General features: G+C 34.7%; 1 protein-coding gene across 2 annotated transcripts in view; it reads right to left on the bottom strand.

Annotated features, from left to right (window-relative positions):
* Positions 1-13,704: 13,704 nt before the first annotated feature.
* Positions 13,705-25,589, bottom strand: part of LOC149565581 (octanoyltransferase LIP2p2, chloroplastic-like) — an 83,371-nt gene continuing 71,486 nt past the window's right edge. Inside the window, exons 3-6 of one of the 2 annotated variants that reach the window (XM_089819103.1) lie at positions 15,129-15,237; positions 14,973-15,038; positions 14,654-14,804; positions 13,705-14,575 (exon numbers count right to left, since the gene is read on the bottom strand). In XM_089819103.1, coding sequence (XP_089675229.1) covers positions 14,238-14,575; positions 14,654-14,804; positions 14,973-15,038; positions 15,129-15,237 — 664 coding nt within the window. In that variant the 3' untranslated portion in view covers positions 13,705-14,237. Of the gene's footprint in view, positions 14,576-14,653; positions 14,805-14,972; positions 15,238-25,589 lie in introns of both variants that reach the window. The other variant, XM_089819102.1, reaches the window with a different exon arrangement.

Below are 25,589 nucleotides of genomic sequence, written 5' to 3' on the forward strand. Positions count from 1 at the left end.
TAGAATGTGGAAGATACACAAATGATAGCCGTGAGCCCTCCACATGACACAAGCACACTTGCAGAAACCATAATAGTAAAGGATGTTTCTTGACAAATCACCTCAGAACATCAATCCATTAACTACAGAGGATCTGAAGAAAATCCTTGACCAATCCACACTACAAGCTAGGTTGTGTGAGAATCCTGTGTTAGTCAGTGTTGAAGAGCTTCAAAAGGTAGTAGCTGATATAACAAGGGATAAGGTGAATCCACAAGAACCACCTTTTACCATCCCTCCAACCACCAGTGCTCAACCTCTAGTGCAAACATCAGATGATATATCTACAAAGGTTGACACTACTGTAGAAGTTGACATGGTCGAACAACAAATGAAGATTGCTCAAGAAGAGAAGGCTTCAGAAGCAAAAATAGGACAGACAGAGGTATATGTACCTGAAACATAAACACAAGGAGCAGGTCAAATATTAATGATTGATCAAGACAAGAGTGAAGAAAAGGACATTCCAAAGGCTAAGGAGCAAGAAGCCATACCAACATTGGTAAATTTACCAACATCTAGCACTCCAAGTCCTTCAGAGATCGAGCACTGATGTGTGAGGCCTCGCCCTAACCCATCGTAGCATAGTGATACATTATTATTATTTTGTTACTCACAACTCGAGATGTCGAGACATTAGCTGATGCTTTGAACATATTATATTATTTCATGTTGTGTGATGTTTACTTTCAAATATATTGATGTTTGTCATTTAATGTTTTATGTATATGTATGTTGATGAAATAAGTAAATGCAAGATTAACACATTGATTATGGAATTTTTATGATTAAGGATATAAGTAGGATGAAAGAAACCCTAATTGATGTATGTTTCAATTTATGTGATTCTTGATACGTATATACATATATGCATGTGATTTTATGGGACTACTAATGTGTGCAATGAGTGTGCAAGATATTTAGCCGAGAAACCCGACGGAGGAACGGAACTGATCCCTATGTGCCATTTGTGGAAACCTTGTTGTTCGTAACTTAATGGTATTGTGAGATGTATGTATGTATCTTTTCGTGATCAGTAAATGTTAATGTTTCGTAATTGTGTTCTTATAGTGTCACTTGACACTCGTGAATTGCATATGCATTCCAGCATGCTAGCTAGGGTTAGCTATGTAACCTTTGGACCTAAGTCAGATTAAGTTAGTGTCTTTTGTTAATTTGTTCTTAATCAAGTTTAGTCACCCCTAATCCAGATTAGTGCTTAATCTGCTTTTTTAGAATTATTAGAGGGTCCTAATTATTTCCTAACTTTTGTTTGGTTCCAAATCTATTCCTAAGGCTTTAAAACATGAAATATTTATACCCAAGGGGTATGGGTATGGGTTGGGGGTATTTTCCAACCCCTAAGCTCCTTTTATTGACTTTTGAGGTCACTCAAAAAGTTTATTTTTGCCTTTGTGCGAAAATTGACTATGGCTACCATGAGTTGCATCACCTCAACTCCACTTAGTGGTTAACCTTGGTGTGGGTTGAGTTAGAAACTTCTAAATTTGTAGGTGGGTGCGAGAAGTTATTGCCTTTTTGGTGGTTGAGTTTGAGTCTTATTTAGAGGCCCTTCTTGGAGTAGTTTTGGTTGTTACCCAATCTCTACTTTTAGAGAGGAGTCTTGGAAGACTGAAGGCAAGGAAGGGAAAAGCTCTTCTCAAATTGATCATTTACCATCACCTCTTTGTGAAGGTAGGAGTTCTTCATCTCCCTTGTTCAGATTTTCATGCTTGTTTCATGCTTATGCTACTTTGTTGTTGTTTGGATGCTTGTATGTATGTTGGGTATGTTGGGAAGGATTGAAAACCATGTTCTTGAATGCTTTTCTTTCTTGTTTATGTTTGAATTTTGAAATTTTCTTGTATGGGTGTTTTGGTATTACTCACCCTTGGATAGGGCAAAAGTGACCAATTTTGGGAAAGGTCTTTTTAATTGGACTCCAACAAGTGTAGAGTCTCTTCTCAGGATGAGAAGAGGGAGAGAGGGTAGGGTGTTATGGGCCCCTACTTGTCAGCACAAACCTCGTATGAGTTTGGCATGTTAAAATGGAAGAACGGAAGTTCTTGGTTTGTAGCCTCGATTGAGCATCTATTTTGGTGTTGTGTATGACTTCTCCTGTTGGAAGAATCCACCTTTCCCTAGTTTTGATTCATTGTGAATCCTATTGTGAAAACCTAGTATGAATATGCATGTTTGATTTGTCTCTTGGTCATGCTTGTTGACACCTGATCAAATTCTGTTCCCTCCACGATCTTAGCAATGTGTTGCAGAAAATGATATTTATCCCTTGATAAGGGACTTGAAGGAAATTTATTTGATTGTTGAAAATTCGGGATTTGAATCCTATGTAATTTGTATTTCAAAACTTTTTTGTAATGGCAACGACGCCGGGTTTTCTTCCTGGTTCTTTCCTGGCTAAGCTTTTGAATCAGGTTTGCCAATAAAATGGTGATTGAGTAATATTCTTATCATGAGATTTAATCGTAATTTTCAGGTTATATGGATGCACATCAAAAATAGGATGAAAATGATGTTGATTCAATTAGGCAAAACTTCAAGTTTCCTTATATGTTGAAAGCAAATAAAAAATTAAAAAATTATATTATGAATGAAGGTCATTTTTTGTGATTATTGGAATTAAATCAATTCTTGCATTGTGGTGTAATGGATAATTAAATCTCTTGGTTTATTTAGTTGCAAGAAGTCCTATTAGATTTACTTCAAAGAAAAAACACATAATACCACTTTGTATATATATATATATATATATATATATATATATATATATATAGTGGCTTGAAAATGTATACTTAGAAAAATTATGACTTCAAAAAAAAAATTTGCACCAAAGAGTAAAAACTCTCTGGTTTTTGTATGGAGAACCAATTTATTCCCCTCATAACAACAAAGAATCTTTAAAAGATTCCTTTTTATATTTTGGTTGAAAAATATATATATTTAAATTAATCAAATTATAAATAAATGTAACAATTCAAAAATAAACTTTTATCATATTAAACTATCATAATATCTATTCTTACCTAATAAACTTTTTGCATTTAACCTCCGTCTTGGCGTCAATTTTGGGTCATGTTTTTAAAAAAGTTGTTTTATTGCAAAGTCAAAATTGTCAGTTAGGAGGGGTGACATCACTCTATCCCCACATCCCATCACCTTCTCCCTTTTTAACTTGGGTGCTCACCTTATGCTTGGATGGAAAGTTTTATTAGTTTTATAAAAAAAACAAGCAAAAACAGATTTAATTCTTTTCCCACCCTTGTTGTCACCTTGGGCACCTCATTGTCAAGTATGACTGCTTTGCTTTGCTTGGGCAGAGCGTTGTACAAAGGACAGCGCTTGGAATGTGCAAGTCCTTTTGGGCAAGTGCATGGGAGAAGGGGTAAGTTTGAGTATAGGTAGGGGTTAGTATAGGTTAGTTTAGTTTAGTTTTGTCAATTTTTTTTGTTTTGGCATTAGTTGATAAAGTATGGTTAGTGTGCGTTAGTAGTATTAGTTATTAGTGAGCTTTTATGGTTAGTTTAATATTAAGTTTAGATTTGTGTTAGATATTTATTTTTGTTTTAATGTGAGTAGTGTTAAGTTAGTTTCTAGTTTAGTATTATGTTAGTATAGTTTTAATTAATTTAGTTGTTTAATTATTTTAGAAAGTTCTAATTTAATGATTAGTTAAATTTAGTTAATGTTATTAGTTAGTAAGTATTTTATTTAAGTTATTTTAGATTTTCATTTTGTTTTGTTAAGTTAGATATGTTTTTAGTTAGTGTTCTAAATATTTATTTAAATGTAATTTTGTTAGTTTTAATCGAGAATTAGTTAGTAATTGTTAAAATTAGATTCTAATTAAAGAAATTTAAATTAAGTATAATTATGTAGTAACGTAACAATGTCGTTATCATTTTAATAACAAAAGCTCAAATCTTAATGATGTATTCCTCCACAAGTTTATAAACTTAAATGAAATATAGAGAACCTTTACTTTAACTGTGTATACAACCATATCGAACTTAGAGCATTTTAATTATGAATAATAAAAAAAAAATTGTGTGTTTTTGCCCTCGTAGTTTGGGCATGACATGATGCAATACCACTTCAAATTTTAGCACTAGGCTCCATCTCATCCAAGGTTGCCAAGGTATTTCACTATGGAGACGCAATTTTAGATGAAGAAATAGTGATACCAAAATATAACTATGCAACCATGACACTAGAACAAATAGGCATAATGCAAGAAGCCTTAGAAAAGAAGAAACAATAGGAAATGCTCAGAAAAGAGTACAAACAAAGGCAAGCATTACAAGATATTAAAAACATATTTTTAGATGCTTTTAGGTTGCAAACACTTGATGAATCTAAGCCAATATTAGAACAATTATCAGAAATTATGGAATAGGTGAATAATGAAGACCAGGAAGCCAATGTAAAATTAATGGAATGGTCTGAAAAGAAATTCCAAGGGAAAGTCAATGAGAAAATATTAGGTGATATAGCACTCTCACAAGTTAAATTGGCCACAAAAATTGAGGAAGTGAAGAAGGTACTTGAGAACATATTCTCATTGTACACAAAATTGTGTGGCCCCACACTCTTCACACAGGAAACAGGCCATAAGATTTTGAGTCTAGATAACAATTTGAAACTATCAGGTATGCAATTACCAAAGAATCTAGCTCAAAGCGAGAAGCATTTCCATTCATTACTTCAAACACAAAGTCAACTAGTTGTGTTAACAGCAGAAGAGGCTAATATAAGAGCCAAGTTGACTAACATTCAAGCCTCCCTTACCCCTCATATGGAGATACTCCACAAGGAACTAGGCTATGTAGAGACATTGATGAAGAAAGATCCAAATCTTTCAACATTAGACGAACTAGTTCACCTTGCAACAGAGATAGTCATCCAAATAAAATCATTAGATGTTGCATTAGACAACTGGGATGCTACTCTAAAGATTGTAATGGAAGTCCACAAGAACTTTTTGGATAAATACACAATTAGTGTATAGACCCTTTGACATAAGTGTCAAAAAGGGGGAGATAAGGAGTAAAGGGGGAGATACGAATGCAAGGGGGAGATAAACAAAACAAGGAGATAATCCAAAGGGGGAGAACACACAAAAAGGGGGAGCAAACAACAAAAGAGCAGAAACAGAGTTTATATCAGAGAAAGAGTATGAGTCAGTATTTTTTGAAGCCAAACAGTATCAACAAAAGAAAAATCTATGGAGAACAGATTTTGGATAAAGAACAGACACATTAACTCAGGGGGAGCTACAAAATTTTGAGGTATATAAGTCTATTACATAATTTTGAAAATTTTGAAGTTTTATGTAAATGTCAAGCTGTGAATATACTCAAGGAGATTATATCTGTTATATATAGCTAAGTGTTTTTGACACTCATGTCAAAGGGGGAGATTGTTGATCTCAGATTGGTTTTGACAATTGAGTGTCAACAAACTTAAGATATTTACTAAGTTCATTCTGAGCTAATGATACATGCTGAGTATAATATTTATAGATGCCGAGTTGAAATGAGTACCAAGTCACTCATGTGCCAAGTCACTCAAGTGCCGAGCAGATAGACCATGTTGAGTGATTCAAGTATTGAGTAAGTACAAAACTACAGTGTGTGCCGAGCATCAGTATTATCAAGTGTCGAGTAACATAGATTAGATCTAGTTGCTTGTGATGGCACAAACAACTATGTAAACTGTTTTTATGTCAACTTATGGATAAATCTCGAAGCTTTGAAGATAAGGACGAATCTATTTGGATTCCCTATGCAATCAACATGCAAACAATAAAAAAATTGGAAGGGATTAAGCAACAAAATGAATGAATCTCAGTTGTAGATTCATACCTAACCCCAAGCCACCAAAGTCTTTTTAAGGAAGATGAAGCCCCATAATTCAATATATATATATGTATGTATGAAGGTATGCACATGAGAAAAGAGTAGAAGGAAGAAAAGGAGTGAACTGATCATAAAGCATTCAAGGTGTCTTAGCAGAGTGAAAGAATTACAGAATCAGTTTACAGAACAAAGGATCGAAGACCCAATATTGGTAAATCAGATCAGAAATGATTAAGATGGACAAAATGGTGATTTGAAACTAGCAAGTTAAAGTTGTAAGTCATCAAATCAAACATTCTACTATTACTTTCTAACAATTGTATTAGCAAAGTGAAATCCTTTAGACTAAGATTGACTTAACAGTCATTGTAAAATCCTTTAACAAGGTGACATTCCAAGTGAATGTTCTAAGGTCCTTTAACCAGGCACACTTTTAACAGGGTGTTAAAATCCTTTAACAAGGTGAGATTTAATAGTCTCTTGTAAGCTTTTAACAAGGTAGGCCTTTCATAGGGCAGATCATGTTTTATGGTCAACTTATTGTAACCCTAACAGGTGATACTTTATTGCTACAGTAGTGAAGAATTGTGGGTGTCATCCCCACCCCAGTTTCACCTTCTCATTTGGAGGGTTTCTGGGTAATTATATTAGGTGTCAAGTGTGTATATGCTTATATGTTGAGATGCATTTTCTTTACATTTCATTTCAGTTTATTACATGCATCCAATGAATGGTATAAGAATTTTAAGTGCTGAAGTTTGAACTTCTGATTCACCCCCCACTCCCCTCTCAGAAGTGTATGTTTCCCATTTGTAGTTCCAACACCTTGGATCTTATTCTTAGATGGCTTTTGTCTTCATTTGCGTTGTTGTGATGATCGTTGATTTGTATCCTTTCTTTATCTTGCCACTTTAGTAGTAGTTAGGCATCCTTTTCTGATGTCTCTTTTTTTCATTTTCAAATTTTAGTCTAATGTGGTTTAAAAGATTGGATCATTGTTGTATTCATTATTGATTTCCTGTCATGCCTCCCACAGACCCCCGACATTACATTCATAGAATTTAATTAGTAATCACTATAGCTTGTGATCAGTTTATCACCTAGATGGATTGCATTATAAAGCTAGCACATGTTCACTACTAATCAACATAAATAAATTTAATTTAAAAAAATTAATCAAAATTTGAAACAAAGAAACAACAAGAATTATGATAACTCAAAACACATATTATGAATAACTTCACATCTTAGAAATTGACATTTAAGTAGAAAGATACACATCAAATAGGCACAAAAAGGTTGCTAAATAAGATTATACATCTTTTGAATCTCTTACAATACCAACGTTTCAAAGAAGTCTTATGCTAGTGTCTATAAGAAGGGAGGGAGGGAGCAGATCCTTTATTTCAAATACAAGAAGTAGACCATGAAGAAAGAAACACAAATAAAGCTAAGGGAATTCAAATGAAAGGAGGTATTGAGTCAAGAAGAAATTAATCAAGAGATCAAATTTACCTAAGAAGTAAACATGGAATAACAATGAAAGGAAAACCTTTCAAGTTGCAAATAAAATCAAAGAAATTGTACAAAACACGAATACATGTAAATGGTTGTAAAGAAACGATAATTCTGAAAAACTTGTAAACTAGTTAATGCCCGTTTTATGATGTAAAAGTGTATAGGAAAAATGTCCTAGGCAAGACTGGAGGTTCTCTTCTCCGTTCTTTCCTACCAATGCTCGTTTGAATGGAGACAATGTAAATTTTATGTTTAATCAATATAAATAATATGGCTATGGCCTTCTACCGATAACAAATAAAATCTTATAAATCTACCTCCTTTGTTTAATTAATTCACAATTAATTAAATATAATATAATAATTTGTTCTCTCCTAAAATTCTCGTTTAGTCAAATCATTTGATAATTTCCTCGGTTGTATAATTGTACTTAAAAACCACAAAAATACATCACATACTCTCATACAAAAACTCAACTAAAAGACAAAGTATGAAATCAAACTCAAAGGTTAGGTTCTCAAATTCATGTCACCTTGATGAATTCAAAAGGGTGGAGAAATTAGATACTTGTCCTTTATCTTCAAACAAAATAGGCTTGCGCTTAAGATTTGGACTCGAGAACTATCTCCCCTTTTTTACCATTGATATATTGTAATAGGGCACACTAATCTTTGCAATTGAGGGAAGGTGATGTCTGGTGCCTGCAACCTGCAAAAAAGTTGAGCATGTACACTTGCATATATATCTAAACTAAGAAAGCAATGGTGAGGAGTGGTACATTGTGTAGATCTCGACTCATAGGTGCCTACGACTCCCTCCCTCAACCACATCAGATACATCAACCATAAATCAAAACATACATGTACACCATACACATGCAAGTATGGGGTAACTAATCAAAATCTATATATGAAAGTATTTAAAACAACATTAAAGGAATATTCATGAACCATAATAAAGCATGAAATATCTCAAGTACGAAGTAGCTCATCAAATCTATAGCCGAATCATGAAAATAGTATCAACCAATAAAGAAACCAAGTACCACTAAATTAAATCACATAAGCATGAAAAGTGGCCTAAAAGAATTCAGCAATATACTTGAAAGCAAACTAGGGTAGGCACTACAATGCAATATTCTTTGATTCATTTATGAAACCAAACAATCGGAGTATTATTCAGCTAAGTAATAATCCAATGTTTAATAGAGGAACTAAGCACATTGACATCAAGCAATTTGCAAGACTTCATAAGAGATTCCAAGCAATTTTGAGAAACTTACTTCAATAAAATATCTAGATTTAAGTCAATTCTTTGGTTGAGTAGGGTTCCAGTGAGAAGAGAATGTAAGAGAGTAGTCTTCTCTAAACTCTGGGAAGGTTGACCCCTTTGTCAATGTCCAAGATATCTTTTCAGAGATGCTTAAGTTTGACAGAACTGCTAAAAGAAACCTCGTAGCTTTTAGAGATGACAGAAATTTCATTTAGATTAAATTTTTTCAGCCTAAACAGGATCCTCACCAAGTTCAGTAAGCTTACTTGTTTAAAGAAATTAATTTTAGAAGGATGTGAAATCATTGAAGTATAGTGCAATGAACTTCATGGTCTAGAAGTCTTGAAAGAATTGGACATGAGACAATGCAGGGGCTTGTCTACCCTGCAACAAGGCTTTGCTAAACTACCCAGTTCAAGGTTAACCATATCAATAAACTTGTAAATGTTTACATGCTTCAAGTCTTTGATTTTAGACTCATTTTTCAAATGATGTTATTTCGTAACTATGTAGGGTCTGAGGACTTACTTTTGGCATTGCTTAGCGAGGGAGAAAGTGTTCTTGAAAAGCTTGAAGTAGATCCATATAACATTTGCCAGTCAAGTAAACATACATCACTGCAATCTTACTAATTTTGTTAGAGGGTTGTAACTTTTTGTAAAGTTTTGTAATTTTAAAAGCATTTACCATCCGCAAGATTGAAAATGAAGATAATTTTGAACCAGGGTAATAGCAGCCTAGGGAGCCTAGGGGGTATAGAAGACTATAAGTTATGTCTCTATTGTTATTTTATGAACATTTGTGTTAGAGTAATAAGATATTACCTTATTAATTAAATCACTTATTATCTCTAGTTTATATAAGCTAAACTTTAGGCATATAATAATTAATTATTCTATTAATTATTATCATGCAACCTAGATTTTATCCTATTAAGGTTTTGACCTCCTTTTATAAGGATTGATCTCTTCGTAATTTTATTCATTTTTTTTTTTACAATAGCAATCTATCTTTTTGCTCATCAAGAATGTCTCATCTATGAATTTGGCAATTCCAACCTCCATAGTTTTTGGCTTCTCTCTTTCTATGACAGGTGTTTGCATGCAGGTGATTCTTGGGAGCTGTGGGGTTATCTTTCATCAACTTCAACATGGTATCACAGCTCTAGATCTTCATGCCCATGTTCTATTTATGAGAAGTTTGGCTTGGCTTTCAAATTTGTGTTTTCTCTTTCAGAGGGTTTCATTTTTCAGAATTTTTTGTATTGAATATGGGGGGTCACCATTTTTTGGAGCACTTTGAGTCCAAATGGATATCACCGTTGAGGTCAGAGTACACAAAAACCCCTGTTTTCATATAAAATTTGTCCAATTTGAATACGGTTGGAATTTGAGGCTAAATAATATTGCCTCCATATTGGGCATGTAACCTAAGGTGGTGCTTTTCTTTAAAAAATTAGCACGTTTCTCCAGGTAGGGATTTCTATTTTTTAGCACACAAATTGAGATTTTTGCATGTTTTCCGAGGTAGCAATTTTTGGCTTTTGGTACGCAAATCGAGATTTTTTTAAAATTAAGACTTTTGGCACATTTCTTGAGGTGACAATTTTATGATTTTTGGTACGAAAATCAAGATTTTTTGGCACACAAATCAAGAATTTTGGGCATGCAAATTGAGATAGTTTTGGTACTAAATTGACATGCTTCTCATGTCAATTTCTGGTACTGGTGTGCACACTTTTCGAAGCATTCTAGCACGGATCCCAAGCCTACTTTTTTTGGACCTACATGTAGTTTTTTGGCCATAACTTGCTCATCTGGACTTCGTTGTTTGCAAATGAGATATCGTTAGAAAGTTAATTCTAAGCCCGTCGTGATGGTGCAATTTATTTGGATTTTTGATGTTGTTTGGTGGCTTGTTTTGGTTGTCAAAGTTAGAAGTTCTATTTTGCACTCCAAGAGACATATTTTGAGACATTCTATTTTCCAGATTCTGCTTTAGGCACATCCCATTCATATTTTTAATTTTATATATTTTGATGGATATCTTGATTGTTTCAAGCTCGGGGATCAATTTTGTTGTTTCAAATGATTTTTCATGGGTTATTCTATCTATTGTATTAGCCTTATGTCTCTTTTGATCTTTGTTGACATCCTTTTGTAGTATTTTTGCAAAGGTATTGAGATAAAGTGTCACTCTATTGCATTCTGGGATCTTGCACATCTTTGTGTTTTGTTGTACTCGCACTACATTATAAAGTGCCTTGGGGGGATTCACATTGGCTATATTCATAATCTTCTTTTGTCAAGTGAGTGTTCCTTCCATGACATTAACCTCATGATGTGTCGATGACATGTGTCAGTATAGCTGTTTGTACTTCTTTTGCTCTCTCAATGTTCCTAGTTCTTCTTTTTGTTCGAGATATTGCATTTTGTTTCAGTGTTCATGTCTTACCTCTCAACATTTTGCGAGGGTTATATTGGTTTTATTGCTTTCTCGTTTCGATGAAATGAGCTATGTATTCAATATTTGATCCTATGTACTAGGCGATTATAGTGGCTAGATACCTATGCATTTCGGTGAGATGGATCATTTACCATATAGACATTCTTCCATTCCTATTTTAGGAGTCCATGAAGATATCTTCCATCTTCAGTTGATCAACTCTTCAAACTTAGTCTTCTCTACCTAGTCATGTTCTATATAGTGGAGGTTCTTCAGATCAACAGTTTGAAAGTGTTTGCAACTTCATGCTTCAATGGTTCTCTTCATGATCATCTTTTGTTCCTATCTTCTGCAACATTCTATTAGCATTATTTTCATCTCTTTTTGGAGTAGAGTTTTTCTCATGTGGTTTTCTCTATTTCTCCTCCTTACAGATCTTTGGTTGTGCTTGAGTATTGCATCAGGCGTCGTTGTCGAGACCCAAATTTGCTTTCAGAAGTAGTTTCTAGGTTTTTAGCTACTCCCTAACTTTATCTTAAAGGGGTGTTAGAGTAATAAGATATTACCTTATTAATTAAATCATTTTAATTTAATTATTATTCCACTTATTATTTCTAGTTTACTTAAACTAAACTTTAAGGATATAATAATTAATTATTTTATTAATTATTATCATGCAATCTAAGTTTTACCTTGTTAAGGTTTTTATCTCCTTTTATAAGGATTAATCTCTTTGTAATTTAATTTAATTTTTTTTAATAATAGCAATCTATCTTTTTGCTCATCAAGAATGTCTCATCAATGGATCTAACAATTCTTGCCTCCATAGTTTTTTACTTCTCTCTTTCTGTGACAGATGTTTGCATGTAGGTGATTCTTAGGAGCTATGGAGTTAATCTTTCATCAACTTCAACACATTTGTCATCCACAATCAAATCCCCCTCTAAAGGAAGTACCAGTAAAAAATTGAAACAATGTTCTATGGGTAAAGACTAAACAATACTTCTCTATGATATATAAAGGCATTAAATAAACTATCAAATTTCACTGCGATTAGGTAAACTCCTAAGGAAAAGACAAATTCAATCATAGGTAAAAATATGCCAAGATTTTTTGCATCACTCTGTGAAATTAGATAAAATGTGATCTTTAATTGTGCAAATTTTCCATTGTGCCTAGCGCATGTTATTTGCTTTCCATATTTGTCATTTAAGCTTTACAACGTTACAATAAGAACACTGGTTGCTAGGCCTTTGGGAGACTATTTGACAAAATGCCTCAAAGTAATCTCTCTATAATCCAACTCAAATATATTGGCAAAAACAAATGCTTGAATCGTAAAAGGTTCCATAAAATATTACAGCTAAATCAACAACCTGTATTTTGTCTCTCAAAACAATTTTGCACGGAGCTAAGGGAAAGTTTTAAATTTGGCAATATGCCAATTCTAGCTTTCACCCACATTTAAAAAAAAATACGAACTCTAAATGAAATGCATTGTATCAAGTAAGCAAAGTAGGGATCATCGTGCGTGTTTGTGAGAGCGAGACATGCAGTCATTAAAAAATCTGAACTTGCTGAAACCACAAGGTACGACTTACCTCAAGACTGTGGACAAGCTGTGTCATGCAATTAACAATGTTAAATTATCAAAAATGGGTAGGGTTTGTAGGAAATCAATACATAGTGCTAATAAAATGTAATATAAACTTGGAGACCTCAAATAACCTCAGCTACACACGCCTTCACAATATTCTGGGATGTTGTATTGTCCTTTTCAAAGCACCATGGTTGTTAAGAAGTATCTGCTATGTCAGTACAACTCATGTTTAGGGACTTTTATATTGGTGTCGTTACAGCAATGAAAATGAAATGTGTGTGGGCCTCACAGGACAATGAGAGAAGTAGATTTTGCCTTGCTTTTTTGTCTATTGACAAATGATATTCACCTAATATTTGCAGTGTAGATCAAAATCAGAGTGGTCATTTACATTATGGCCCTGCCCCGGGGATGTTTTCTCAATAAATTCATTGTGTGGCTGAACTCTATATCGTTGCTTAACTCGCTTCAATTTTTAATATATGTGGAAAATCACAAAAGGAAGTTATTGCAAGAACATCTAATGAAAATTTATAGAATTTTATGTAAAAAGCTTTTAGATTTTTTTTAAAGTGATGTTGTTCGAGTTTTTGCATTTTTCTTTAAAAATTTGATTTTTTTCATTGCTCTAACCAATAAAAAATAAGAAAAAACATATTTTTAATTATTGAAAATTATTATTAATAATCAACTATAAAAAAAAAATTTCAATAGAATTTAATACTTCATTGTAATTGGTTAATTTAGTCAAATAAAAAAATTGGAAAGAGCACCTCGAGGACCTAAGAAGAATTATTATTCTTCATAGATGAAGGGAGTTGGAAACCCAGCGTTTAGAGAATTATTCAAGATTCATCATAATCTTTATGAACTGATTAGTTAAGTGATCAGGTTCCTAAATTACATCTTCAAAAACACATGAAACATATCATGACAGATTCTCAACGACTCGTATTTTAATACCCCATTAAATTATAGGGTTTAATTCGCTTAATTTTTCATCAATAGATAAACAGTTTTGAAAAATCCAAACTCGTTCTTCAGGATTTTGAAGTTGTATCTTTGCAACGAAATGGACTTAACGTGCCCATACAAATGAAAGCTTTTTCTTGATATCCCTCGCAACTGGATTGAGAATTCAACATTGACAGGGCTGCCGCACATTATAAAACAATATATGTTCCTTCAAGATGCAAACATCGTTTCAGTGTACAAAGCGGCACATAAAGCATCAAATAATCTTTGGATTCCGGCTTTGTTTATACACGAATGCATGATTTTAAACAGTTTCTGCACATGAATACATACAATTCAACTGGACTATCTCATCATACGAACATGCCAATGCACGTAGTGGACAAAGGTCCAGTTTTGATCAATGTTAGGGCTTATCATCTTCTCAGTAAACATGCAACTAAAGCATCCGAATACAACATAAGGTGTAAAGTATAGGACTACTTTAAATAGCAAAAGAATGAGTGAATGGTTCATGCATTTGCAGATTCCGAGATGCTCCTACTGTCAAGAGGTAATTTCTCAATTAGATCTACCTGGAAAACTTCTGAGAATTCTTTGAGCAATGACTTCAGAGTCAAATCTAATAGTGTGGATGCATCTAATTTTTGGCTTCTGCCTGTAAGCCTTGGAATCGCTTCATCTGGACTTGAATTCAAAATCTCAAATAAGCTCCCAACTGCTCGATCACTTATGCCACAAGGAACGATTTTGGAAAAGGGTGTAAGGTCTGTGGTAACATTAATTGCAAGACCATGATATGTAATCCACCGAGAAACATGAATACCGATAGCTGCCACTTTCTGATTTCCTGCTTGTACAGAAAGGATAAATGAGAAATAATCTGCACCGTCTCCCGATTACAGTTTGCCAAAGATGAGACACATACCAACCCAAACTCCAGTAAGCCCATCAATGCGTGATCCCTTTATAGAAAATTCAGACCACAGAGATCTTATGATCACGTCTTCTAGAGCTCTGAGATACCAGTGAAGATCCATTTTGTAATGGCGCAAATTCATAATAGGATACATCACAAGCTGCAACTCGAATGCATCTTAGAACGAATCAGAGCCAAAAACAAATGTATAAGTTTGATTCCGCTCATGCAAACATGAAGCTACGTAACTAGCAAGTACATTTTGACATGGAAGTATAGGAACTATTAAAGAAGTAATTGTATATTGCCATATTAAGTTTAGCATTACCTGGCCAGGGCCATGATACGTTACTTCACCACCACGATCAGTACGAAATACATCAATTGGAGAATGCTGCAAATCAAAGTGTAAATATTTCTCTGAGCTCCTAGTGCCCAAAGTATAAACTGGAGGATGCTGAAGAACCACCAGAGAACTACATACATCCTCATCTTCTTCCAAGAAGGCTTGTTTAGCATCCACCAAGCGTTTTTGCCAGGACAGAGCATCTTTATATGGAATTAGTTCAGTTGACAGATTATAGTAGTCACATCTGAGGAGAACAAAAAATCTCACTTGACATAAGGCATAATTTGAATCTCATGCAGATAATTGAGATCTTCTATCTACAGTTTTCATCCACTCATTTTCAGAATGGAAATACTAATAAGAATTTACTTGAAATATATTATCAAACAGAAGCAGTAACATGTGAAAACTAACAGAACGCTTCAAACCAACAGGTGACAGCTACCCGTCCCCTATGGCCCAACCAACAAAAAGGTATTTTAATAAAAACGCACACAAAAAAATAGAAAAACAAAGGGATGGCAATGATGTTGGTAGTAAAAACAATTGTACTTTGTAATAAATATATAGTATGACGTCGAGGATATCATCTATGGTTGAGATGAGACAAACAGATAATATGACTATATTATCAAATTTACAGATTTGACTATAAATAATAATTTAAAATCGTGTGGAAGAACTATGTATAAATTTATTTCTGCTGAACTTCCATGAAGTATGCCACAATTGAACGAGATATATTTTAACTTGCATGCTACTGTGCTATATTTTTTTATTTCTAAAATTTCAATCACTATTCAAAATTCTGAATTCTGAGACACAACATAAGCATTATGTTTTTTTTTTTTTCAATTGATAAGAGGCCGGAGTCAAGATTAATTATTATGTGTTGTGATTAATTATTATTATTTATTAAGTGTAAATAAAATCAAACCCAAGACCTCTTCGATAAGAGGCTCACAATTTACCGTTCTGTTATAGGCTCTTGCGTAACATAAGCACTATGTTGATTCAACACAGCTATAAAATTTCCTTTTGAGGTTGAGTTAACTGATCATGTCATCTATAAATATAGATCTGTAACCAAAGAGTCAACAGTGTAAAAGGAATCTTCAAGAATTGTCCGTATTCTTGGATTTGTAAATCAAGGCACTCTCCCTGGGTTTGGGCAACCTGGAATTGAAGTTGGCCAGGTCTTGGGGAATCTGGACATAGGACTCAGCAATTTTACTATTTTATTTGATCTCACAAAATTTCAATGCCTTCTTGGTTTATGAGATGCCCACAAACTACATACATGAAAAGATAACATTTAACTCCCAATCCTCTTTCTCCTCAGCAGAATATATACACAAAATATAACATTTAGTCATGTCATATTTCAATATGTGTTTTTCTTGTACATTTTATATTTCTTGTATATATTTGCAGGATCTTTGAGGCTAGTAGATCTTATAAATTTGTAAACATAGGTAAGTTTCAGTAATGAGTAAGCTCCTATCAGCATTCTATTGCTCTCTCTATCTCAGTCTGTCTCCCCAAACTCCAGACCTCTCTCTCTCACCTCAACACCCTATTATCGTCAACCCCATTTTCCTGTTTCCCTCAAACCCCCATCAAACTATAGGTCTAAGCAAGTAATAGGCCAATGATGAATCGTTATCATAAAATCTACATCATAGATATCCCTTGTTACAGATTCTGCATATTCATAGTCTGAGTCATGATCATGGATTATTTAATTTTATATTTTGGACAGCTTGTTTAGTATAAAATGATTGTCATAGGTAGAGATGGCATCCTACAGCCCTGCCACTGAATACAAATTAAAATCATAGCTGGCAAGGAATGTCATTTTCATAATGCAAAATGCATCATTATGCCTTGCATAGACAACTGATCGAAGAATATCAACTATTAGCATCCTAGCTGAAGTCAAAATAGAATATTCCTGTTTATCTTTTTAACGAGGCTCCTCTTTGTTAATGAGTTTGTAAACAAAAGATGTAGAAATTTAGAAAACATTATCAATAAATTCATTGGCTGAATATGCACACCCATCACTGAGACAGAAGAAAACATCATGGCTACGTCATCATCTAGAAACCAACTTAGATGCCAATGCATGACTTGTCATGATGTTATGGATGAGTAAAGCAACCACCTTCGAGCCATATAGTCTTATAATTGTAGTTTTAATATCGGTTTTGATGGCATTTCATATTCAATGAGTTTTGTTTACATTTATCAAAATGTGTGTGCGCACGCGTGTGTGATTTCTTTTAGCTACAATTTGCATTTATACTTATGTGATCAATGTATACTTGTGCATGTGATCAAAGTAGTTTGTATTTGATGATGTTATTGTGTCTTTAATGTTATTTAATAATAGGAGCTTGGAAGGTTAAATCCTTAAAAATTTCTTGACCTCTTCTGTTCTTTCACTTCGTTGGTTTTTTCTGCAAAGTCTGAGTCCATGTCTTTGTAATGTCCCCTGTCAGGACCCTACTTACTTTAACTTACATTTCTTCATTAACCTTTTGCAGACTAGTTCCCTATATTCTCAATATATCCTTTCTTAATCAAAAGATGATAATTTTTATATCATTATTCCAAAGTAGTGTGTCATTCGGAGGCTAGGGGTTGTGACTTTTGGTTATTAATTATATACATTCCTGATTTATAAAATATTTACATTTTATTGATAATAGATTTATTTATTTATAATTAGTTTTCTTGTTAATTTATATCTAATATATCATATTTAATTTATCTTCTATTATTATTTAAATAATATATAATATTAACAATTTATTATAAAAAATTAGTTATTATTTATCTTTAATATTTTTTTTGCAAAAAGAGGGGTAAAAATTTATTAAGACAGAAAGGAATACAACAAGGGGAGCTCAACAAGGAGCTCGATCCTGAGCAACAAGATCATCAAATTCTTGCACCATCTCAAAGGACAATTGCCTCCTATCCCTAATATTCCAACCCGGATCATGACTAGATGCCCATTTGGCTAAACAATCAGCAGTTCTATTCGATTCACGAGGAATATACGTGAACCTAATGAACTGAAAAGAGGAAGAGAAGAAAAGAATCTGCTTAACAACAGTAGCCAGCTGCCAACTAACATCCTCAAGCTCTTGCGAAGAAAGCATGTTCACCACTACCTGGGAATCAGACTCACAGATAATCTTACTCCATCCCCGCAAGCAACACTGTTCCACAGCATATAAAATAGCCTAAGCTTCCATGAGATTGTTAGTATAATCACCCTTATGAACTGAGAAGAAAAATTTAACATCCCCAGAACTACAACGAGCCACTCCGCCAATACCAGCCGGACCAGGATTCCCACGGGAAGAACCATCAGTGTTAATTTTCAGAACTCCACAGGGAGGAGGAAGCCAGTGCCCATCCCGGTTAATATATGGTATTAAGCAACCAATTAATATACAACTTTTGATATATGAATAATATTGGTTTTATTACAATATTTCCAATATATTTTATCTGTCGTAATATCACTATTTATAATTATATTGGATCATTAGATCATTATAAATATATATTATATTATATAATATATCATTATTAAGCCAAGAGGCTTTCTACACTGAGCATTCATCAATGTAAACTTTCGAGAGATTTTATAAAATTTGACGGTCATTTAACCTTCAAAATTATTAATAACTGCAAGGATTAATAATACGGTTATGATGCAAGAGACATGACACGATACCGCTTGCCTTTCCTCTATGATAGGTAAGACTAGCTTATATATATTTTTTTATATATAAAATAAGCCGAGAGATATCCTTCTAAGGCGCCTATTGTACTGAGTCAGATTATGAAAATAGGCACCTCGAGAAGGATATCTCTCGGCTTAATTTATATTTAAATATATATAAGCTAGTTTATATTGTAATTATATTATTCTTGTTTATTAACTGTTCATTTAATTGGGGGGCTTCTCCCTTAGGAGTGTATTATGTTGCTTCAACTTATAATTTGATCTTGTTCAGCTCGGAGCCTCCTCCTTGTTGGGCTAAAGCTTGGTTCCCTAGTCTTTTACCGAAGATTAATATATTTTTCTGGATTCTCCTTCAAAATAGAATCCTTACAGTGGATAACTTATGCAAGAGGGGATTCTATCTTCCTAACAAGTGCGTTGTTTGTTGCAATGCTAAGGAATGGGTCAATCACATTTTCATCCATTGTCCCTTTGCCACCGCCATCTGGTCCCTCTTTTTTAATAGCTTCAATCTGGCTTGGACTTTTCCCTCCTCTATCTCTAATTGCTTCTCTCAATTGTCCCCTTCTATATCTCTTCCTAAGGAGTTTAGAAGGCTTTGGTTTTTTCTCTCCCACACATGCTATGTGGTATATGGAAAGAGAGGAATAAAAAAATCTTTACGGATAAGTCTTCCTCTCCTAAAATTGAGAGGGCTATATTGGAAATTATAATTGCTTAAGTGATCATTCCCTTCCCATGAGAGAGTTTAAGGGTATCTCACTGTCTACCTCTATCTAGCAAGATAATGGCAGAAAGGAGAGTAAATGGCTTTTTCCTCCATGGCAATGGATCAAGGCTAGTTTTGATGGGGCAACCAAGGGAAATCTTGGGTTGGTTGGGTGTGGGGGACTGTTAAGGAACCATGTTGGCCAATGTATTCTTGTTGTGGTGCTCCCTGTGGAAAAGTAGACCAACCACTATGCAGATGCTATGGTTACCCTTCAAGTTGTTAGACTTGTTAAGGACATGAGGATATTTGAAGTTTGGCTTGAGGGAGATTCGAACAATATTATCAACTATCTTAAGGGTCTCTCGACTCCTTGGACTATTTTTAACATTATTCAGGAATCTAAGGAATTTCAAAACTCCATGGAAAAGTATTTCATTTGTCATACTTATAGGGAATCGACCTCAATAGCGGACTCCCTTGCTAACATGGGAGTGAAACCGGATCAGTGTACGTCGTAGCAAGGTGAGTTCACAATTCTAATAGAGGTTTGGTCACATTTAATTATAATAAAATACATGGAAAGGAAGGGGTTTTAAGGAATGATTAAGTTGGATCTCCGTAAGGGTACAATCATGATTGATTGAATGGAAATTGGGGCAATCGTGGCAATAATTGCTACTATTGCTCACATGTATTATGGATGTTCTAGATCGTTGGTAGTTTGCTTTCTTATTTATCAATGGTTTATTGTTTATACTACAAGTGTCTTTCCACTGAGCTCTACAGCATTCGTAAAACACAAGCCTTTTTGTTCTACAACAGTTGCTGGTATTTGGTTAGTATGGTAGGGCAGAGAAGACGCAAAGAGCCTACGTCCTGTGATAGATGGAGAAAGCACATAAGGATTTTGGAAAATTTCCGCGGGAGCTTGAACCCCTTTCATGAAACGCCTCCATGGGGTAATCCTACAATTACCAATATCTTTTATAAAAGTTGGGAGGAGTGCATGTTGGTGTTTCAGGGTACGAAAGTCACCATCACTGAGGATTTGATTTCACAGGTCACGAACATTCCAATTATGGGCAAGAAGTTTGACAAGAATAGGAAAGTTTTGGGTGTTGTTGTGTCTTCCTTTCCTAAGGATGAGGAGGAAAGGGTGGCCCTAGTTTAATATGGTAAGACCTATTACTCTTCGAGTTGCATTAAGAAAATATGGACAATTGTGCTGAAGGCAATTATGTATTATATCACTTGGGATGGGAGATTCTTGAGGATTTGTACCCACCATTTTGTGCTACTAAATCATTTCACGCACAATAGGAAAATTTCCACTCCATTTTATTTGTACACACCTTTGAATACGAGTACTAATGGTATTACATCTCAAGAGATTACTAGTCCCCCAATCCATGATGCGATGATGGTCCTTATTTATGATCACTTTAAGGCTAGTACGATTATCCCTTCTATTCAAGACAATGTGGCTTGTGTGGAGGACACGGAAGGGTCAAAGACCTCTGATGATGACAATTTCTCAAATTTTGACTTCAGCAAAGACTCAAGGTCGAATGAGATGGATGATAATCTGAAGAAAAAAGGTAAAGGGACCATGGTTGCTAAGAATACTCCAAAATCTAATAGGCTTCTAATAAGAAGTGTAAGACTATTAAGGGGGAGGCTTCTTCTGAGGAAGATGAGGACATGGATACATACAAGGATGAGGTTGATAAACAAAGCAAAAAGAAGAAAAAGATGAAAGCTCAATCTCCCCCTTTGAAGAAGCGTGACAAGTTTGTCTAGTTTGTGGCCCCTAACATTGATTCCCCCCGCCTCTGATTTTAATGGGCCCCAGGGTTTACTTTCCCTAAGAAGAATGATTCCCCCCACCTTGACGATTCTGCTGACTAGAAGTCTGCAGATTTGCAAAAGATAAGTAAAATGTGCCAAGGCCAAAGATCAATTTGGTGAGTAGAGCAGAGGAGAAAGGGGATATTGACATTGTTTAGATGATTGACCCCTCTATGCTTGTTCTTGATGACTCGAGCAGAGAAAGCAACTCGGATGCCCTCCTTATATAGCCCTCAAGTGGTCCTTTCATGAGACTATGGAGGTTAACCTAAAGGTCAAGGCCTTGGAGAGTAAAATGAAGTTGAAGGACACTGGGCTGGACAATGAATTGCGGGATGATATCAATCTGCAGGATGAGGGTTGTGATGGAAATACTATGAGGGGGGTTTTTGTTGCCGATCCTAACAATAAGTTGGAGGATAGGGTTGTTGTGCTCAAAGGTAAGATTTCTAGTCTAGACTTTGCCTTGAAGAGCATAGCTAATCAAAGCTACAAGATCCTGAAGACATTCAATGACCACATCAAAATCCAGGTTGAGGAATTGGAGAGCCCTAGTAAAGATAGAGCTATCATTCCGATGGAAGATAAAGATTCCTCGATGAATAATCAAACTGGCCCTTCTAGCCGCACCAAAGTCAGCCCCAAGAAAAAGGAGGCATGTGCTACCTCTAATGTGAAAAACATAAAGAAAGAGGCAGAAGAGATGGACAAATTAGAGCGGCATGTTGCTGAACTCCTTTGGTGTTTATTCTGTTGTCCTCTTATGTTTTGGGGTTAGTCTGTGTTTTGGGGGTGTCCCACCCTTTTTTTGTTTGGTAGGTTGTCTCTTTGCTTGGCTAGCTTTTGCCTTTGATCCACCCTGTTCTATTTTCAGTTACTTTATTGGGCTTTAATGTCTATAATCTTTAATTATTTTTTGTAAAGTGCTTCAAGGTCCCTTCAAAATCTGTTTTCACATAATCAAAAACTGTTCATTTAGTTTAATAATTTGTATTTTGATGGGGATATCACCATAACTATACCTATGACCAAAGTAGGCTAACGATTAAGACTTAAGTTTTTTTGTCATCTTGTAGACTTAAGACTTAACTTTCATGTAATATACATGGACATTATCAATGAATGCAATTAAAGTTTTGTCACTTGATAAGTAGGAGATGTTTTCCATAGCGCATCGAATAGTGATATTGCTATGGAGATTCAATTGTGTAGTTTTTTGAGTCAAAAACCCATAGCAATATCATTATCTATTACTTCTTGTAAAATGATCATCTCAATTGAACTCTAATATTATGTATTAAAGTACTATTGTATATGATGATTGTCGTATCAATGCTATCATATGTATATTTTCTATTTTTTCATACTTTTTATAATTTCCCCTTTTTCAATAATCAAACCCAAAGAGTGGCTATGTCCTATTTCTATCCTTGAAATGTGTCTAATGTCCCTCATTGTTCTGTAATCTCCATGTTGGATGAAAACCCAACATGGAGATTAAAAAGAGGTTGAAGGACACTGAGCGGAGTGTGAGTTGAGGGATGATATTAATCTGCAGGATGAGGGTCGTGATGGCAATACCACAAGGGAGATTTCTGCAACTGATCCCGACAATTAGTTGGACGATAGGGTGGTTGTGCTCGAAGGTAAGATTTCCAGTCTAGACTTCACCCTAAAGAGCATAGCTAATCAGAGCTACAAGATCCTAAATGTGTTTAATGATCACATCAAAATCCTGGTTGAGGAATTGGAGAACCTTAGTAAAGATAAAGATTCCCCAATAGATAATCAAGTTGGCCCTTCTAGACGCACTAGAGCCAACACCAAAAAACAGGAGGCCTCTGCTGCCTATAATGTGAAAAAGATAAAGAAAGAGGTAGAGGAGATGGACAAACTAGAGCAGGATGTGTCTTGGTTACCTGCCTTTGGTGTTTCTTCTGGTGTCCTTTTATATTTTGGGGTTAGTCTGTGTTTTGGAGCTGTCCCCCCCTTTTTTGTTCAGTAGGTTGTCTCTTTGCTTGGCTGGCTTTTGCCTTCGATCCATCTTGTTTTGTTTTCGGTAACTTTGTTGGGCTTTAATGTCTATAATCTATAGTTATCTTTTGTTAAAGTGCTTCAAGGTCCCTTCAAAACTTGTTTCCATGTAATCTAAAACTGTTCATTTAGTTATATAATTCATATTTTGACGGGGATATCACCATAACTATGTCTATGACCAAAGCAGGTTTATGTTTAAGACTTAAGTTTTTTTGTCATCTTGTAGTTGAAACTTGCAATCATTGGGCATTTTGTTGTAACTTAATGTAATATGCATTCACATTATCAATGAATGCAATTTAAATTTTGCCACTTGATAAGTAGGAGATGCTTTCCATGACACATCAAATAGTGCTATTGCTATCAGGATTCAATTGTGTAGTTTTTTGAGTCAAAAACCCAAAGCAATATCATTATTTGTTACTTTCTATGAAATGATCATCTCAATTGAACTCTAATATTATGTGTTGAAGTTCTATTGTATATGATAATTTCCTTATCAATGCTATCATATGAGCATTTGACATTTTTCCATACTTCTTATAATTTCCCCTTTTCCTAATGTCCCTCATTTTGTAATCTCCATATTGGATGAAAACCCTAATGAACACTCCTCTATCGTATTGGCAAATGTGTACTTGAACCAAATCGTGAGGCCAACAACCACATGTCCATAAGGGGGTTGGCCTATACTACCACTCTAGTAGGACAAAGGCCCCACTCTTAACACTAGTGTGCACCATTCACCATTAGTGTGTCTTTAAGCATATTGGTTGCCTTGCTTGGTATCGAAGTCAAGGTTTTAAGATCAAGCCTTGCCAAGAATGGTGGGCATGTAATGTTCTTGCTAGACGAAAACCCAAATATGTTGGCTAAAACCCACTCAGTATTCCTCCCTTGTAAGGGCAGGCATGTACTTTGATCATATGTTGAGGCTAACAACCACATTTCTATGAGGGGGTTGCTTTGTACTAGCACTTTGGTGGGACAAAACCCACACCATTAATGTTGATGGGCATCTTTCACCATAAATGTGGGCCTTTGGCATATACTGGTTGCCTTGCTATGGAATATCCCATAAATAAATAAATGTGGGCCTTTGGCATATACTGGTTGCCTTGCTATGAAATATCCCATAAATAACTTTTCAATTTAAATGCACAGATCAATAACACCAGATAGGTAATAATCTAACATTGTCCAAAAAGCCATGTAATGGTTAAGTCATTAATTCATTTCAGAAAATAATGCATTAGTTCTACTAACAAGGACTCAATTTGTTGCATAGATCAATCATAATGGACCTAGCAAATATTTATAATCCTATTCTGATTTGTCTTACTTCTGGTGATAAAGATGCATATCTCCAATGTTGATTGTATAGGCACCATTAACTCAAACACGATACAACTACCCTCATTCCTCCCCTTTATGTTCAACAATGTCAATATTCTAATCATTGAGTTCTCCCTTTTGGCGTGTGTGTTTGTGTCACTTCTCCTTTATACTGCAATGTTTCTCTAGTTTTGTTGGTGTTGTTAGACACATAGCAAAGGAGATGCTTTGTAGACACGAGGAATGGATATCAAAAATTAGGCTCTAGGTGCACACTCTAATCCCTGTCCAATGTGATCAATAATCAAATAGCTTATTGCAATCTCTTTTAGCCTACAAATCATGTCCAAAACTCCACCATTAGTATATTCAGATGACTGGAAGAATTTGATGTGATATGAGAAATAGCAAGAAGGTGTGTCATCCTACCTGAATGATGCCTTCCTAAGGTTTTTCTCCAAAAAGGCAACAACATTCATCGGATGTGTTTGCAATAAAAAATCTTGGATACCTCCCTTTGAGATATTTAACTACATAAATACATCACAAATCCTCAAGTCAGCCCAAGAAAAAGAGAAGTTGGCCTAGGGAAAACAAAATAAAAAGAAAAAAAGGAGTGTTTACAACCAACACCTCTGGCTATCTAATGCAACCTATATTGGGAATATCACAATCATCCATCCCAAATTGCTTGCCTTTGGGCAATTTCAACCTAGATACTCAAAAATCTCTACTCATTCCCACATTCCACCCTCAAGCAAGATATTCTTCGATTTCACTAAATCAAGAATGATCAGGTTCCTCAAACTTCTTTCCCTCACATCCAACATCATTTCAAGCTCTAGGATCAATTTCTCCTCATCGTCTAAAGGGGTAAAATGTTGTCCAAGCACATTTC

The sequence above is a fragment of the Cupressus sempervirens genome, chromosome 3 (genome assembly GCF_028749045.1).
Source record: "Cupressus sempervirens isolate cs-2001-9-10 chromosome 3, ASM2874904v1, whole genome shotgun sequence".
Taxonomy (NCBI): domain Eukaryota; kingdom Viridiplantae; phylum Streptophyta; class Pinopsida; order Cupressales; family Cupressaceae; genus Cupressus; species Cupressus sempervirens.